The sequence below is a fragment of the Protopterus annectens genome, chromosome 2.part1 (assembly GCF_019279795.1).
Source record: "Protopterus annectens isolate FY-2018-M chromosome 2.part1, PAN1.0, whole genome shotgun sequence".
NCBI lineage: Eukaryota > Metazoa > Chordata > Ceratodontiformes > Protopteridae > Protopterus > Protopterus annectens.
Genome location: NC_056729.1, coordinates 444,992,088 through 445,007,366, shown reverse-complemented (window position 1 = coordinate 445,007,366; position 15,279 = coordinate 444,992,088). Strand labels below are relative to the sequence as shown.

Here is a 15,279-nt window from a genome sequence, read left to right as displayed (position 1 = left end):
TATTTACCCCTCTGTGGTCTGTCAGTAGCTGGAAAGGACCAATTTTTTGTTGGCCAATTTCTGCTGAAGCGAGGGGGCTGTACCTGTAGGAAATCTTTGACTGTCTGCATAGATTTTGCCTTATCCTCCATTTTCTTTATGACTTCTTCTGCTTTAACTCCAAAAAGAACATCCTTCTGTAAGGCAGCATCTAGAAGTTTTGCTTTAACATGATCAGGAAGAGTTTGTTCCTTTAACCAAGCATGCCTATGTATAACAGACCCAGTGACAGCTGCTCTGCAGGAGGCCTCCAAAGAATCAAACCCATATTGTAAAGTATGTTTGCCCATCTGTTCAGTTGCATGCAACAGATCCTGCATTTCTTTCAATTCAGACTGCTGAGGGAGAGTGCTCATTCTTTGTTTTAACTGAGAGATAAGAAATTGCTGATACTTTAGCATGTGAAATTGGCAATTTAGTGCCCTCATAGCTAGAGTGGCTGAGGTGTAAACCTTTTTCCCCCACCTGTCTAGTGCTCTGGAGTCCCTTTCAGAGGGTACAGGATTTTTAGCCATAAAAGCCTTAGCCCCTTTGGGACCCTGGGAGATAGTCTCTGGATCAGCAACAGGGCTTTTATAAAGAAATTTGTGGGAATCAGGCACTCTATAGTATCTGTCAGGTTTGGCCGGAGCAGGAGGTAGAGAGTCTGGGTTCAAACTGGATTCTAAGTAAACATCATCCACAATGTCTAAAACTGGTGGGATGGCAAGTGGTCTGTGCTGGGGGAGTAAAAGAAACTCTCTGAGCCTTTTCTTAGAGTCAGAGTAGTCCTGACCTTCCCAGTGAAAATGTTCCCTCATAGTGTGTAAAGTTTCCCCAAAGGACTAGTCTTCAGGATGAGAAGCTGTGGGAATGAAATCCTCAGCATCAGAATCTTCATAAGGGGAGAAGGAGTAATCATGGTCCTCAGAGGGGCCTGAAGAAATGGACACTTGTTCAGAGGATGCATAATCTTCCTCTTGTCTAGGCCTTTTGTCAGGAGGGGGCTGGGAACCCCTGATTAGAGAGATCAAATCTTCAGCCATTTTGAGCATCTGTTTCTTAGGCATGGGGCCTTGAACAGGGGACTGAAGTGCAGTCCTTTTAGGTTTAATAGGAGTCTTCGTCTTAGGATATGTTTTAATGGTGAGCGTCGTTGGTCTGAAGACGCCTTCAGAAACCGAAGGTGTTTCTGCAGCACCGACATCTTTTTCAGCAGTGTCGTTGGTAGGGGCTGAACAAAATGGCTGTGTCGGCCTGGTACATTCCGCCAAAAGTTCCAAAGCGGTCTCAGGTTCCAGATCTGCGGTAGTCAGGGGCTGCGTCGGAGCCTCACTGAAGGCCGGAGAACCTCAGATCGGACTAGCCGAGGCCTCGGAATCTGGCTTGGGCCTGGGATGCCTGTCCTTATCCTTGCATTTTTTTGTGCACGTCGGTAGTCAGTTGCTCCGACGGCATAGTGTAGTTAAATTTTCTACCGAAGTAGTGTCGTGTGAAATCAAAGCGTCTTTTTATAGTACGCTTATTAAACCTAGCACAAAAACGACAACTAGTGACGCCGTGGTCTGGGCCTAGGCAAGGTATGCAATAAGAATGAAAATCCTTATGAGGTATTTGCTTCCCACAAGAAATACAATTGTTAACTTTTTCTGACATCGGTCTGAGGCAAGAAAAGTTTCCCCAACGGGGTACTTAGCTTTATAGAACACTTCAGTCTGAAATTCGAGTTTGAAAATCTCAGGAGTCGGCCGACCGGCACTTGCGAACTGCGTGGCAAGAAAGACTGAAAAAAATGGTGTTGGATGCATTATATATACCCCTGGCGCACTGACATCAGGGAAGAAGCAACAGCAACCAACGCCGGACCAAGACTTTGGAATTTCGGCCGACTGCGGGACCGCCTGACGGCAGGATAACCCAAGTGTGATGACTGCAGCAGGGTAACACGATGAACATCTGGATTGCTGCTATGGACATTGTGTGACAACCCTACTTGTTATGACTGCAGATGCATCCATGAAGGACATCTGTAATGCCTGAGCCTCTTGGCATATCTAGTCAAAGAATACTGATCATCAAGCAAGTCAGATCAGCTACTTTGGGCAACTGATCACAAAGTCTTAGATTACACAGTAATAGACTGGTTAATTATATCCTCTTACTATGAGAGAGAGAGAGGTGAAGGTAAGAAATCATGCTGATGAATAGTTAAACCTCTAATTTCCTGATTCCATTTCACATTCATTTTGAGAGGCTGCAGAAGTAATTACACAAGTACAGTTACAGTGCAAGTTAATAACCCTCTAGTGTCCTGGACATAATAATAGCACTATTAAAAGTTAAGCAAGTATTACCATTAAAAAATAAAAATAAAGATAAAGTAAACTGAGTTATCTTAGGACCCCTTTACCATCATGCTAAGATAACTCAGGACTAAATAGCTAGTGGGCTAAAGGCTGATCATAAACTATACTAATTATTCATATGTTGGGACAAGTATACCAGAACAGTCTCTTTAGGGACCGTTGTTATTAAGCTGTAAAATTCACTACATAATTCGGTTTGAAAAAGTGATTTTGCAGCTAGTCTGCAAAGCACCATTTTCGGATAGAATTCCACAGTGATGGCTGCACAATTTATGGTGTGGAGAATCAAGAGGAATGATGAAAATCTGGTTTGTAAATATTAAAGTGCAAAATTATACATCTGAATGGTGAAATACTTTTGGACAGAAATCTAGATAGCATAGGTCATAGCAGACATGACAACACTAAGAAACACTGATGTTTGTTTTATGCTACCGAACAAAACTTTGATGGAGTTTCATTACTTTTAAACAGACTGCCAGAGACTGTAAAAGTCAATGCAGATGCAGGAAGTAAGCAAGGTTCGCGGAATGGAAAGTTATTATGTAGAGGGAGGCCATGTTGTGGACACAGCTGGACTGTTTTCTACTATAGTTTAAACATATTACAGGACTGTTTCCATTTTAATAAGCAGCTCTAAAACTCTTTCATACTGGAGAAATGATTTCAGACCAGTATGTTTGCAGTTCAACATCTTTATCCAGTAGGAGATGCAAGCCACAGTTTGGGTTCTCTGGATCATTTTTTAGATGATGATGATGATGATAATAACAGTAATCCCTACGTCACTCGATGGGTTGCCAACTGGCTTACCAGAACCCACACTGTAAAAGTGGCCAATTCTAAATCCAGCTCCAGACAAGTGGAGTACCTCAGGGTTCAGTCCTGGGACTGTTCTCGTTTGGCATCTACTTCTCTGAAGTATAGGGACTCTGGATAACAAAGTTCGCAGATGACTGCAAACTGGGAGCCATTACTGAATCTCCAAATGATGTGGATACTCTACAAAATGGCGTTACAGAAACAGATGCTTGGTGCCAGAGCCATGGGCTCAAGCTCAGTGTCAAGAAATGTGTAGTTCTCCCCTTTGGGAAAAAAACATGTACCCGTGAATTACCACATAGGTGGCAGTACAATAAACACCAAAAGTGTGATAAGAGACTTAGGGACACAGGTGGACAGTGGTCTCACCTTTGATAACCACATCACCACAACAGTCAGGAAATCCTTCTATGTGGCACACCTCATCACTAAGGGCTTTTCATCCAGAAAAAAGGAGGTCATTGTCCCACTGCACTCATTCCTCATTAGACCCATTATAGAATACAATGCCCTGTTTGGTATGTACCTCTCAAGACATCTGTAACAACTGGAAAGGCCGTAAAAATACCTTGCTAAAAGAATCACAGGCCTAAAGCAGATGCCCTACGCTGACTGCCTTAAAAAACTCCAGCTATACTCTGTCACATATCGTCTACTCAGAGGAAATCTCTGCTTAACATACAAGGCCATGTCAAACCCAGCGCTGGTGGACATGCTACACTTAAAGAAATCCCAATCCCTCAGAGCCACATGCACCAGGGATCTAAACCTTGTCATCACAATAAACAAAACATGCTGGAGGGATAGGTTCCTGACCCAGAGACTCCCCAGACTCTGGAATAGACCACCCATACATGTCAAGCAGAGCACCTCTTTAGCCCTCTTCAAAAGGAACCTTGACGATTGGATGGGAGATAGGAAATTCATCCCAGGGATCACATCAGTCGCCCTGCTAGACAATGGTCCAGGGAAGTAAATATTCTGGGAAGAAATATCCAGGGAATTGTTATGGCTAGGCTTGTATAGACCCCTAGGGCCGATAGCCTAGTACCAACTTATGAATAACAATAATAATAATACTTGAAATTTATTTTTCAACGATCAAGAACAATGACAATTATATCTGTTACAAGTGAGACAGGCATGTCCAGAATCTTCATGGAATTAAGGGTCTGCGTTAGGTGAGACAGTTTTATTATTTTTTGTATAAAGGCAACTTATGAGTTTATATACAAGCTAGACATGACAGCTCCTCTTTGCCTGTTTACACCACAGCCTGTAACACACACAAATGAATTCAACTTATCACTTCATCTGTGAGGAGACTTCTTCAGTTGGTAAGAAGTAGCAGTTATCTTATGTTATTCCAACCTCGGCTCATTTCTGGACCTTCTGTGGGAAGAGGCATATGTACTCCAACCATTACATGCCACAACTGCACTCATCAGATTTGGAGAATACACATACCTCTTGTGCTGCCTACCACCCATTGCAACATACAAGATATCCAAAAATGTGGATAAAACATGTTTGTATGTTTTTGGAATCTTTGGTGCGAGTTAAATACCTTTACGATTAAAAAAGTTCCTAATTTTTAAAGGGATTTCTGCCTGCATCTAATGGCTTTAAAAATAAAGCAGATACTAGATCTCTCTTGTTTACATTCACTTGAAAGAAGGACAATGATTCACAGGCCAATTGTTCAATAATGCAAACTGCCAAATTATGTTCTACTCAAATGTAGACATTGTCTTTCCCCAGGGGCCAGTAACCTCAGAGATTAATGTATTACTGTCTTCCCCCCCAAGGTGCAGAGACTTGTGATTTGAATACATTAAGTAAGCACAGGTAATAAAGCCATGCACATGAATACTATTATGATTTAGGCATGATTCCGTAGATATTTAGAGACACCTTTAAGTTGAACATGGGTGAATGCGGTTGGACATAACTATGACAGACCAAATCCCAGTATAAAATCCTAGATTTGTACAAACATAAGGTTGTATATTTAATTCAAAACATGAATATTAAATATTACTACAGAAAGTGGTCTGAGTGTTATTTCTAACTTAGAGCTAAGGCATGTAAGAGCAGAGCTAGTCACTATTATTACAGTCATCTTATGACATTTTTTTCACATCACCAGTATCCCAGATCATCAGAAAATGGCAATTGTAGTATCTGTCTATGACGGTAAAGAAAATAGATTCTTTCTGATTACGGCAGCTCTATTAATCTACTAAAAAGCACACTGCAGCTCTATTAATCTTCTAAAAAGCACAGGAAATTATGAAAAGAAAATCATGGAAACAATTAATACTAATCAGACTGAAAAGATCACTTCAAAAGCTGTCAATAGAGCTTTAATAAATGCCGTTATACCACTTCCTATTTATTTAACATTTGAAATAATGTCCAATGGCACTGGCCAGCAGGGGACCATTCCCTTGCTTAACATGGATAAAGAAAGCCTTGACCAGAATTAGCTGCTCCCTTCCGGCCAATAAATTAATATATCTAATCACTAATACACATACACATACATACATAATTAAACTGGTTCAAATTCTGTTAATGGACAGTCAAATTAATAGAGATTAACTGTCATAAAACAATAAAAAACTGGTGTATCACAATGACCTATCTTCTGCCCTTATTCTGTTCAAACTTCACATCTCTGGTATTTCATTTGGATACCAACATCCCCAAAAATATTAATGCTTACTTTGCAGATACTAGCATTCCACCATTCTACTGGATAACAAAGCATACTATTTATATTAAGACTGGATTCTTTGTGACTTGTAAATAGGATAAAGTATCCATTCAGTCAGTTACTGACCATTCATAAGAATGGGCCACGGAAAACAGTATAATTTTAATACCGGAAGAGTGCAGTTAGTAATATTGGAAGAACAATGTTTACTATTTAATTGTATATAGCAGAATAAAAATTGCATACATAAATGCATGCAGAAACTTGGAAGCCTATGTAGATTCTAACTGTAAAGGATGTTATTTCAGGAAACAGGAATGGGGGGGGGGCACTACTTCACTAACCCAAATTAAGATAATTGATAATAATGATAAAAACTATTTAACAACTCAATAAAGTCTGCTTTAGAGTGGTATGCCCCCTTCCCAGTGCCCTTAGAAGAAAAGTGCTGCCATAAACCTGGGATAAACATGGAAATCTTGGACAAAATATAATACAATTATACAAGGATAATATTTACATATAAGGTGATGAATATGGGTCAGTTCTCTTTAGTATACAGAAGAATTTTTTGGGGGGGTTAACAGCTACTTTTAAGACTTTTAGAGATCCAATTTTATGACTGGGGCTGACTGCTGTACATAATGAATGCTCATTAAGAAGTGACCTGTTGAGACTAATGTCCTAAAAAAGTACTTTAAGACACAAAAGTGGTTTTCAGATTGGAATTTAGAAATCGTGGACTGTCTATGAGACGAAAAGAATAATGTGAATGCTCTCAACTCCATTAAAACAGGTTAGAAAGGTTAAATGGTTTATGAGATATATAGTGGGCAGGTCTTGGCTGAAAGTATGGAAACCAAAAGGTTTCCTTATCAGTACTGTGGTATGTATATATTTAAGGTTCTTTGCATGGAAGGCTTTGCACTCCCCCACAAAATTTTATGCAAATACCATATTATACTGCATTTTTCAAACCCAGTGCTGCATTCTCATATATGTTCAGTGCATGTCCCAGATGCTTTTACCTTTGCTGGGTGAGAGGACCAAGATTTACAGATGTGTGCATTACATGGTATAAGTGTTCAGAACTAAAATGTGCCTCATGGTGCACGTTTTATTGCAATCTTGTATAAGAAAATAAGAAACAGTTCTACTTGACTATTGAAAAAAATCATACTGATGTTCTATATGAAAGTAATACTATCAGTGTAGAGTGTTCCCTTTCTGACCTTGCCATTATAATATTTTAGGAAAATGATATTACTAGCACAACAGTGTGTTGGAAAAGAAGGGAAAGGAATTGGAAGGACCTTCATTTTTTCCTCCATGTTCATAGACATATATAAACTTACACACACAAGTATACCATGTGCAAAAACATTATTCTCTATAGTCTTGTAAAGCAAAGGAGTACGGCAAAGTTTTGGTTTCCTTACCTTTTGACAGAAAAGTTGAACAAGAAAAGTTCAAAGAAAGTACTTACGTCCTTCTCTTCTCATACTGCTTCTGCTTGGTGCACTTTCCTGCAAGGAAATAAGATAACGGACAACATGTTTACTGACAACAACAACAACAACAAAAAAAAAACTCCATTGGAAATGCAACAATTACATGTGAATGGTGCTCAACATAAAACAAGAAGAAATGTGTAACTACAACTCACAGTATTGTGTGCACTGTTTCATTCATAGGTAGGTAGCCTACATTAGCCTAGCCAAAAAGGTACCCTGGCTTTCACCACCCAAGAAAATTATTTTCCTGTGCCACTGTCGAGCAGAGCCACAGAGGTGATCCCCGGAGTGAATTTCCTATTTCCCATCCAATCATCAACATTTTTCTTGAAGAGTGCTAATGAGGACCTTTGTTTGATATAGACAGGTAATTTGTTTCAGAGTATGGGAAGTCTCTGGGACAGGAATCTATCCCTCCGGCATGTTCTGTTTATTGTGGTGACAAGGTTTAGGTCCTTAGAGCGTGTAGCTCGAAGGGATTGGGATTTCTTTAGGCGTAGCATGTCCAACAGCTCTGGGTTTGACATAGCTTTATATGTTAGGCAGAGATCACCTCTGAGTAGGCGATATGCAATGGAGTAAAGCTAGAGTTTTTTGAGACGGTCTGCGTAGGGTATCTGTTTGAGGCCGGTAATCCTCTGTGAGGTATTTCTGCGGCCTTTCCAGTTGTTGTAGATGTCTTGTGAGGTACATACCAAAAGGGGCGTTGTACTCTATAATGGGTCTAATGAGTGACAAGTAGAGGGGAAAGTACAGTCGTGTACACTTACCATAAATGGAGATGTTCTTCGTGTTTCACTGTTGCAGTCATCACACTTGGGTTATCTGCCTGCAGGTAGTCCTCAGTCAGCCCGAATACCAGAGACTTAGTATTTCTGTGTCGGCTGCTGTGGCTCCAGGACTGACATCAGGTCATCAGGGGTATAAAAACAGGCAGCCAATGCCATTACATCAGTTTTTCTCGCCCCAAATAGGAAGCTAAGCTATGGTGGGGGGAAACACCACCAGTAAAAAGTAAATACCAATACCCCTGAAAAGGGGGGGAGAGAGAAAGAGATAGAGAGAGAGCGAGAGAGAGAGAGAGAGAGAGAAAACAGGGCACTGGAGGGAGGGAAACCAGGACTGCAACAGTGAATACACTCGAACTTCTACATTTATGGTAAGTGTACACAACTGTACTATGTTCTTCGTGTTTCACTGTTGCAGTCATCACACTTGGGAAGATTCCCAAAGCTGAAGAAGGGTGGAGGCAGTCAAGAAGAGTTAGGGCTAGCTAGTATGCCTTGCAGGACTGCTGTTGCAAAACCTGCCCTGGATTTGGAAAAGATAGGCAGGTGGTAATGTTTGGTGAAGGTGTGAACTGAACTCCAGGTAGCAGCTACCAGGATGTTCATAGGTTTATACTAGGCTATCTGCCCTAAGGCATTTATAAGCCTAGCCCAAAGTTGCCCATTAGTTTGTTGTGCCTCTGTCCAGCAGTGACACAGAGATGATTCCCGGGGTAAACCTACGATCTCCCATCCACCGGTCAAGATTTCTCTTGAACAGAGCCAGCGAGGTGCTCTGCCTCACATGGGCCGGGATTTTATTCCACAGCATGGGGAGTCTCTGGGTGATAAATCTATCCCTCCAGCACGTCCTATTTATATCCGTGCTAAGGTTTAAGTCACTTGCTCTAGTGGTTCTGGTAGATTTGGATTTTTTGAGGTGGAGCATGTCCATTAATTCCGGGTTGGTCATGGCCTTGTATGTCAGGCACAGGTCACCACTGAGCAGACGGTATGCAACTGAATAGAGTTGGAGTTTCTTCAGTCTGGCAGTATATGACAGGTTTTGGAGTCCCTTTATCCTTTTGGTGAGGAACTTTTGGGGTCTCTCCAATTGCTGCAGGCAATCCCTTGCAGGGACTCCAAAGAGGAATGCTGTAGAGGTAGAAGTCACCCTAGTGGAATGTGTTCTGATCCCCTGACGGTATGGTTTCCCATGGTGCTTGTAGCAGAAATGGATGCAATGTGCTATCCATTTGTAAACTGTTTGCTTTGAAATGGCCTTGCCTTCTGCCCCTGTTGCAAAGCTGACTAGTAACTGGTTAGATTTTCTGAAGGCCTTAGTCCTATCAAGGTAGAATCTGAGCTGTCTGTGCACGTCCAAGGAGTGCAGAATCCTTTCCTCTTTATTTTGAGGATTAGGGAAGAAGGTAGGCAAGTGGATGGATTGAATGAGAGCCATACTGGACACCACTTTAGGCATAAAGGAAGGGTTAGCCCTGAGGGAAACCCTGTCCGCATGGAAAATAATGAAGGGTTCCACAGCCATAAGTGGTTGTAGTTCAGACACTCTTCTAGCTGAAGTAATGGCCAGAAGCAAGGCTGTTTTCCAAGAGAGGAATTTTAACTCTGCTAATGCTGCAGGCTCAAAGGGGGGGGAGCGTGAGCTTTTCCAGTACAAAATTAAGGTCCCAAGCAGGGGTGGGTGCTCTCCTTGGCGGCCTTAAGTTGTTTGTCCCTCTCAGGAACTGTTTGATAAGAGGGTGAGAGAAGAGAGGTGGCTCAGTGTTGTAATGAGCCAAAATGGCTGAGGAATGTATCTTAATGGAGGAGAAGGACAGGCCTCTGTGGAGCAGATCTGCTAAGTAATCCAGGATTAGAGGAAGGGAGGGCAGGGTTTTGTCCTCTCCTTTAGACTGAATCCAGGAGCTGTACCTTTTCCACTTATCAGCATAAGATTTCCTTGTACTGGGTCTTCTGGCTTTAGGGATGATGTTCAGCACCTGCTTGCTTAGGCTGGTTACTGGGGGAGAATTCAAGGAATAAACCAGGCTGCAAGATTCAGGGTTTGCAGTTGCGAATGCAAGATCTGTCCCCCTGCTGAGAGAGCAGGGTTGGGTTCTGGTGTAGGTGCCAGGGTGGCACCGGTGACAAGCTTCGCAGGCGTGGGTACCAGTGTTGGCGTGGCCAGTCTGGGGCAATCAGAATTGTCCTTGGTCTGTCCTGTCTTATCTTGAGCAATACTCTTGAGAGTAGGGACAAAGGGGGAAAGGCATAGAGTGAGAGATTTACCCACTGGAAGGGATAGAGAATATACTTTCCAGGCCCTGCTGTGAGGTGTCCTGGTGCAGAATCTGCTGAGCTGGTGATTGTACGGGGAGGCAAAAAGATCCACTTCTGGGGTCCCCATTTCTGAATCAGAAGGTTGAAGGTGCTAGGCTCTAGTTGCCACTCGTGTGGGTCTAGGAGATTTCTGCTTAAATCGTCTGCCAGGGAGTTTTGTTTGCCTGGCAGGAATTTAGCTTGCAGATGGACTTGCATGTCCAAGGCCATGTTCCACAAGGCCATGGCTAGCCTGCAGAGCGGGTTCCCCCCTGCTTGTTGATGTACCACATAACTGTGGTGTTGTCTGTTTTTATTAGCAGGTGTCCTGGAGAGAGAAGGGATCTGAAAGCTGTCAGAGCATGCTGCACAGCTAGCATCTCTTTCTGGTTGATGTGCAGATGCATTTGATTTGGGCTCCAGTGGCCCTGAATGCACCTGCCGTCCATGTGTGCCCCCCAGGTATAGACTGATGCGTCTGTGGTTAGGGTCTGGGTGGTGTGGTGTTGGGTAAAGGGCAGTCCCTTGTTGAAGTTGCATGCTGCTGCCCACCAAAGGAACTCTGTCCTTAGACGGGGTATTATGGGAATGACAGTTTCCAGGTCCTGAGAATGTTGGCACCAAAGACTTTTTAAGTACCAGTGAAGTTTCCTCATATGCAGTCTGGCATACAGAATTAGTAGGATGCATGAGGCCATGAACCCTAGGACCTGCAGGATTTTCCTTACAGATAGCTGGGTTCTGGTGGCCATTTGAGTAAAGCAGCCTGTCAGATAGGCTTGTTTTTCTGGAGAGAGGAATGCCATCTGGGATGCTGTGTCCAAGCTTGCGCCCAGGAATACAATCTTTTGACTGGGTACTAGTTTTGTTTTCTTTTCATTGATGGTGTACCCCATGGAGGTTAGAAGGTTTTTTTTACAAATGTCAGGTGCTGCAACAGCATTTCCTGACTGTCTGCCTGAATCTGGCAGTCGTCCAAGTACGGGTAAATTTTAATATTTCTCTGTCTGCAGTAAGCAATGGCTGGGACCAGACATTTTGTGAATACTCTGGGAGCAGTGAATAAGCCAAAAAGAAGTGCAGAGAACTGATAATGCATAGATCCTGCCCTGAAGCAGAGATATTTTCTGCATGATTCCCTTATAGGGATGTGCAGATAAGCTTCTTTTAAGTCTAGGGTGACTAACCAGGCATCCTTGGCTAGCATAGGTAGAAGCTGCTACAGGGTGAGCATTTTGAATTTGGGTACCACCAGGCAAGTGTTGAGAATGGAAAGACCCAGGATTGGGCCCCAAGTGCACTCTTTTCTGGGTTCCAGGAAAAGTCTGGAATAGAACCCTTGACCTATCTGTTCTGCAGGAACAGGTTGAATTGTCCTTATAGAGAGCAGGGATTGGACTTGGTTTTGAGCCTCTGCCCTCTGGTTTAGAGGGAGATCTGGGAACCATTTTGGGGCTGGCAGTGAGTAGAAGTAAAATTTGTACCCCTGGGTCTTTGGTGATGGGAATCCAGTTTTTGCATGAAGGGCAAGTTTTCACCCTAGGGGCACAAGCAGTTGGGCATAGGAGGGGAGTGGAGCTGAGCAGTCATTGGAAATTCTTTCCGAAAGGGGATGGTTTAGCACTCCCTGCTTTAGAGGTGGAGGCACTCCATTGCTTAGATCTCTGCATACCCTGACTGTAGTCTGGTGGGGGGGGGGGGGGCTGCTTCCCCTGGGTCTAGTTTATGGCTTGAGGAGGCTGGAAAGGACCAATGTTTCGAGGGACAATGCCTACTGAATCTAGGAGGCTATACTTGCAGGAATTCTTTGACTGTCTGCATAGATTTAGCTTTTTCTTCCATCTTTCTAAGAACCTCTTCTGCTTTGGTGCCAAACAGATCGTCCTTGTTCAAAGGAGCGTCTAGTAACTTGGATTTGACATGATCTGGCAAAGTTTGCTCCTTAAGCCAAGCATACCTTCTCAGTACAGAAACAGTGACTGCTGACCTGCAAGATGCTTCTAGGGTGTCAAAGCCACACTGCAATATATGCTTGCTGACTTGGCTTGCAGAATGCATAAGCTCTTGCAATTCCTTATTTTCTGCACAGTCTGTAAAGGTAGCTATTTTTTGCTTAAAAAGTTCCATAATATGTTGTTGGTACTTCAGTGTGTGAAACTGATAATTCAAAGTCCTAATGGCAAGAGTTGCAGAGGTATATACTTTCTTATCCCATCTGTCCAAAGCTCTGGAATCCCTTTCCGAAGGGGTGGGATTCTTAGCTGTAGTTGCCTTGATACTCTTAGGCCCCTGGGAAATTATCTCTGGGTCAGCAGTAGGCTTTTTGAAAAGAAATGTGCGAGTCAGGTACTCTGTAGTACCTGTCTGGTTTCCTAGAGGCAGAGGGTAAAGTATTAGGAATAAGACTGGATTCCATAAATACATCATCTACAACTTCCAGGACTGGTGGCATTGCTAAAGGCCTGTGTTGTGGCAAGTCTAGAAATTCTCTGAGTCTCTTTTTGGACTGAGGACAATCTTGGCATTCCCAGTGGAAATGCTCTCTTAAAGTATGTAAGGTTTCACCAAAAGAAAAATCCTCTGGAGGAGAGGCAGAGGGAATGGATTCCTCTGCATCAGAATCCTCATAAGCAGATAAGGGCATGCCTTCATAATCAGAAACCTCAGAGTCGTCGAAGTCTTGGTCTGTTGAAGTTGCTGGAGACTGGTCTTTTTTTCTCCTAGCAGGGGAAGGCTGACTTCCCCTAATCAGCATAATAAGGTCTTCTGCTATTCTAAGCATTTTATTTTGTGGCAAGGAAGCTGCATGCGCTTTGGTCATTAGTTTTTTAGGTGTAGCGTGTACTCTTGGCCTTAGAAACTCGGTAGTTTTAGAAAGAACTGAATTAGTTGGTTTGTCAAACATCTGTAGTACGAAGAACTTCCTCAGAAGCTGGTGCCTGCTCAGCAGCTCTGGACCCATCCAAGGTAGAGAGATCCACCAGTTCCATAGTCGAAGAAGAGTGTCGCCGCATACCGGACTCCGAAAGGGCCTTGGTAGAGGCCTGCGAATCCATTAAAGTGGGCATCAGGGGCTGCGAAAGCGCCTCACTGAGTACCAGCGAACTGGTGATTAGCTTAATCAGCAGCTTTGAACCTGTGCAGTCTGTTTCTGTCTTTATCCTTACCTTTTTTCAGAATATCGGTAGTCGGATGGCTTACCAAAGTCATTTCGGAATCTGGAGATCGAGAACAAAAGTATTTCGCGACAATAAGGGCCCGAAGACAAATGGTTCGGGTGTTGATCAAGGCACAAAACTGACAGCGAGGTACGTCGTGGTCTGGTCCTAGACAGGTGACGCACTAAGAATGAAAATATCGGTGTGGTATTTGCTTTCCCCAGGCAAGACAATTATTAACTTTTTCTGACATCGGTTAGAGCAAGAAAAAAGGATCCCCAATGAGGTACTTAGCTTTAGAAGACTTCAGGATGATTCAATTCGTAAACGAAAACACAGGTAGCGGCTGACCAGCCCTTGCAAACTACTTCTGCTTCAGGCTTCTCAGCAAGAAAGACTGATGTAATGGTGTTGCTGCCTGTTTTTATACCCCTGACAACCTGACGTCAATCCTGGAGTGACAGCAACCGACGCAGAAATACTAAGTCTCTGATATTTGGGCCGACTGAGGGCTACCTGCAGGCAGATAACCCAAGTGTGATGACTGCAACAGTGAAATATGAAGAACATCAGTGACCTCTTTTTTCCTGGATGGGAAACCTTTTGTGATGAGGTGTGCCACAAAGAAGGATTTCCTGACTACTGTGGTGATGTGATTATCAAAGGAGAGACTACTGTCCACCTGTGTCCCAAGGTCTCTTATCATACTTTCGGTGTTAAGTAGACTACAGCTATGTGGTAGTTCATGGGTACAGAGTTTTTACCAAAGGGGATAACAATCCACTTTTTGGCACTGAGCTTAAAGCCATGGCTTTGACACCAGGCATCTGTCTCAGTGAGGCCTTTTGTAGGATGTCCACATCATTAGGAGTTTCGATTATGGCTTCGAGTTTGCAGTCAACTGCGAACTTCATCAGCCAAAGACCTTCTGTGTTAGCCTGTACTTCTGAGAAGTAGATACCAAACAGGAGAGGACCCAGGACTGAACCCTGTAGTACTCCACTTGTCACTGGTCTGAAGTCAGATTTGGAGTCTGCTACTTTCACAGTGTGGGTTCTGTAAGTGACCCAGTTGGCAACCCATCTTGTGACATAGGGATTTATACCTAGTTTAGTGAGTTTATCCATAATTCCAGAATGGGAGATGGTGTTGAAAGCCTTGGCGAGATCTACATAGGCTGTGTGAACTACTTTACCCTCGTCTACAGCTTTGGTGACTGCTTCAAAGAAGTCTATCAGGTTTATGAGACATGATTTGCCTTTTACAAACCCGAACTGGGTGGGGTCCAACATTTAGAGATTACCAATGTCTTTGTTTATAAGTTCCATGATGATACATTCCATGGCCTTGCAGACCAGGCTCATCAGGCTAATGGGGCATAGTTCCCAGGGTTTGTGCTGGCTCCCCCTTTGTGGAGTGGGATAACCATCGCTGTGTGCCATTGAGTGGGCACAAAGCCTGAGGTGAGGCTATGATTGAACATTGTATTTAGGTGGGGTGCCAGTTCGTTCTGTAGTTTATGTAGAACGCAGCCCAAGATGTTGTCAGGTCCCATGAATACTGTATTCTTGGCTTTGGAAAGTGTGGTTTTTA

General features: G+C 43.2%; 1 protein-coding gene across 1 annotated transcript in view; it reads right to left on the bottom strand.

Moving 5' to 3' along the window:
• The window catches only part of ARHGAP10 (Rho GTPase activating protein 10), a 2,173,597-nt gene that overhangs the window by 555,696 nt on the left and 1,602,622 nt on the right, over positions 1-15,279 (bottom strand). Inside the window, exon 12 of the mRNA XM_044063456.1 lies at positions 7,412-7,451. Coding sequence (XP_043919391.1) covers positions 7,412-7,451 — 40 coding nt within the window. The remainder of the gene's footprint in view (positions 1-7,411; positions 7,452-15,279) is intronic.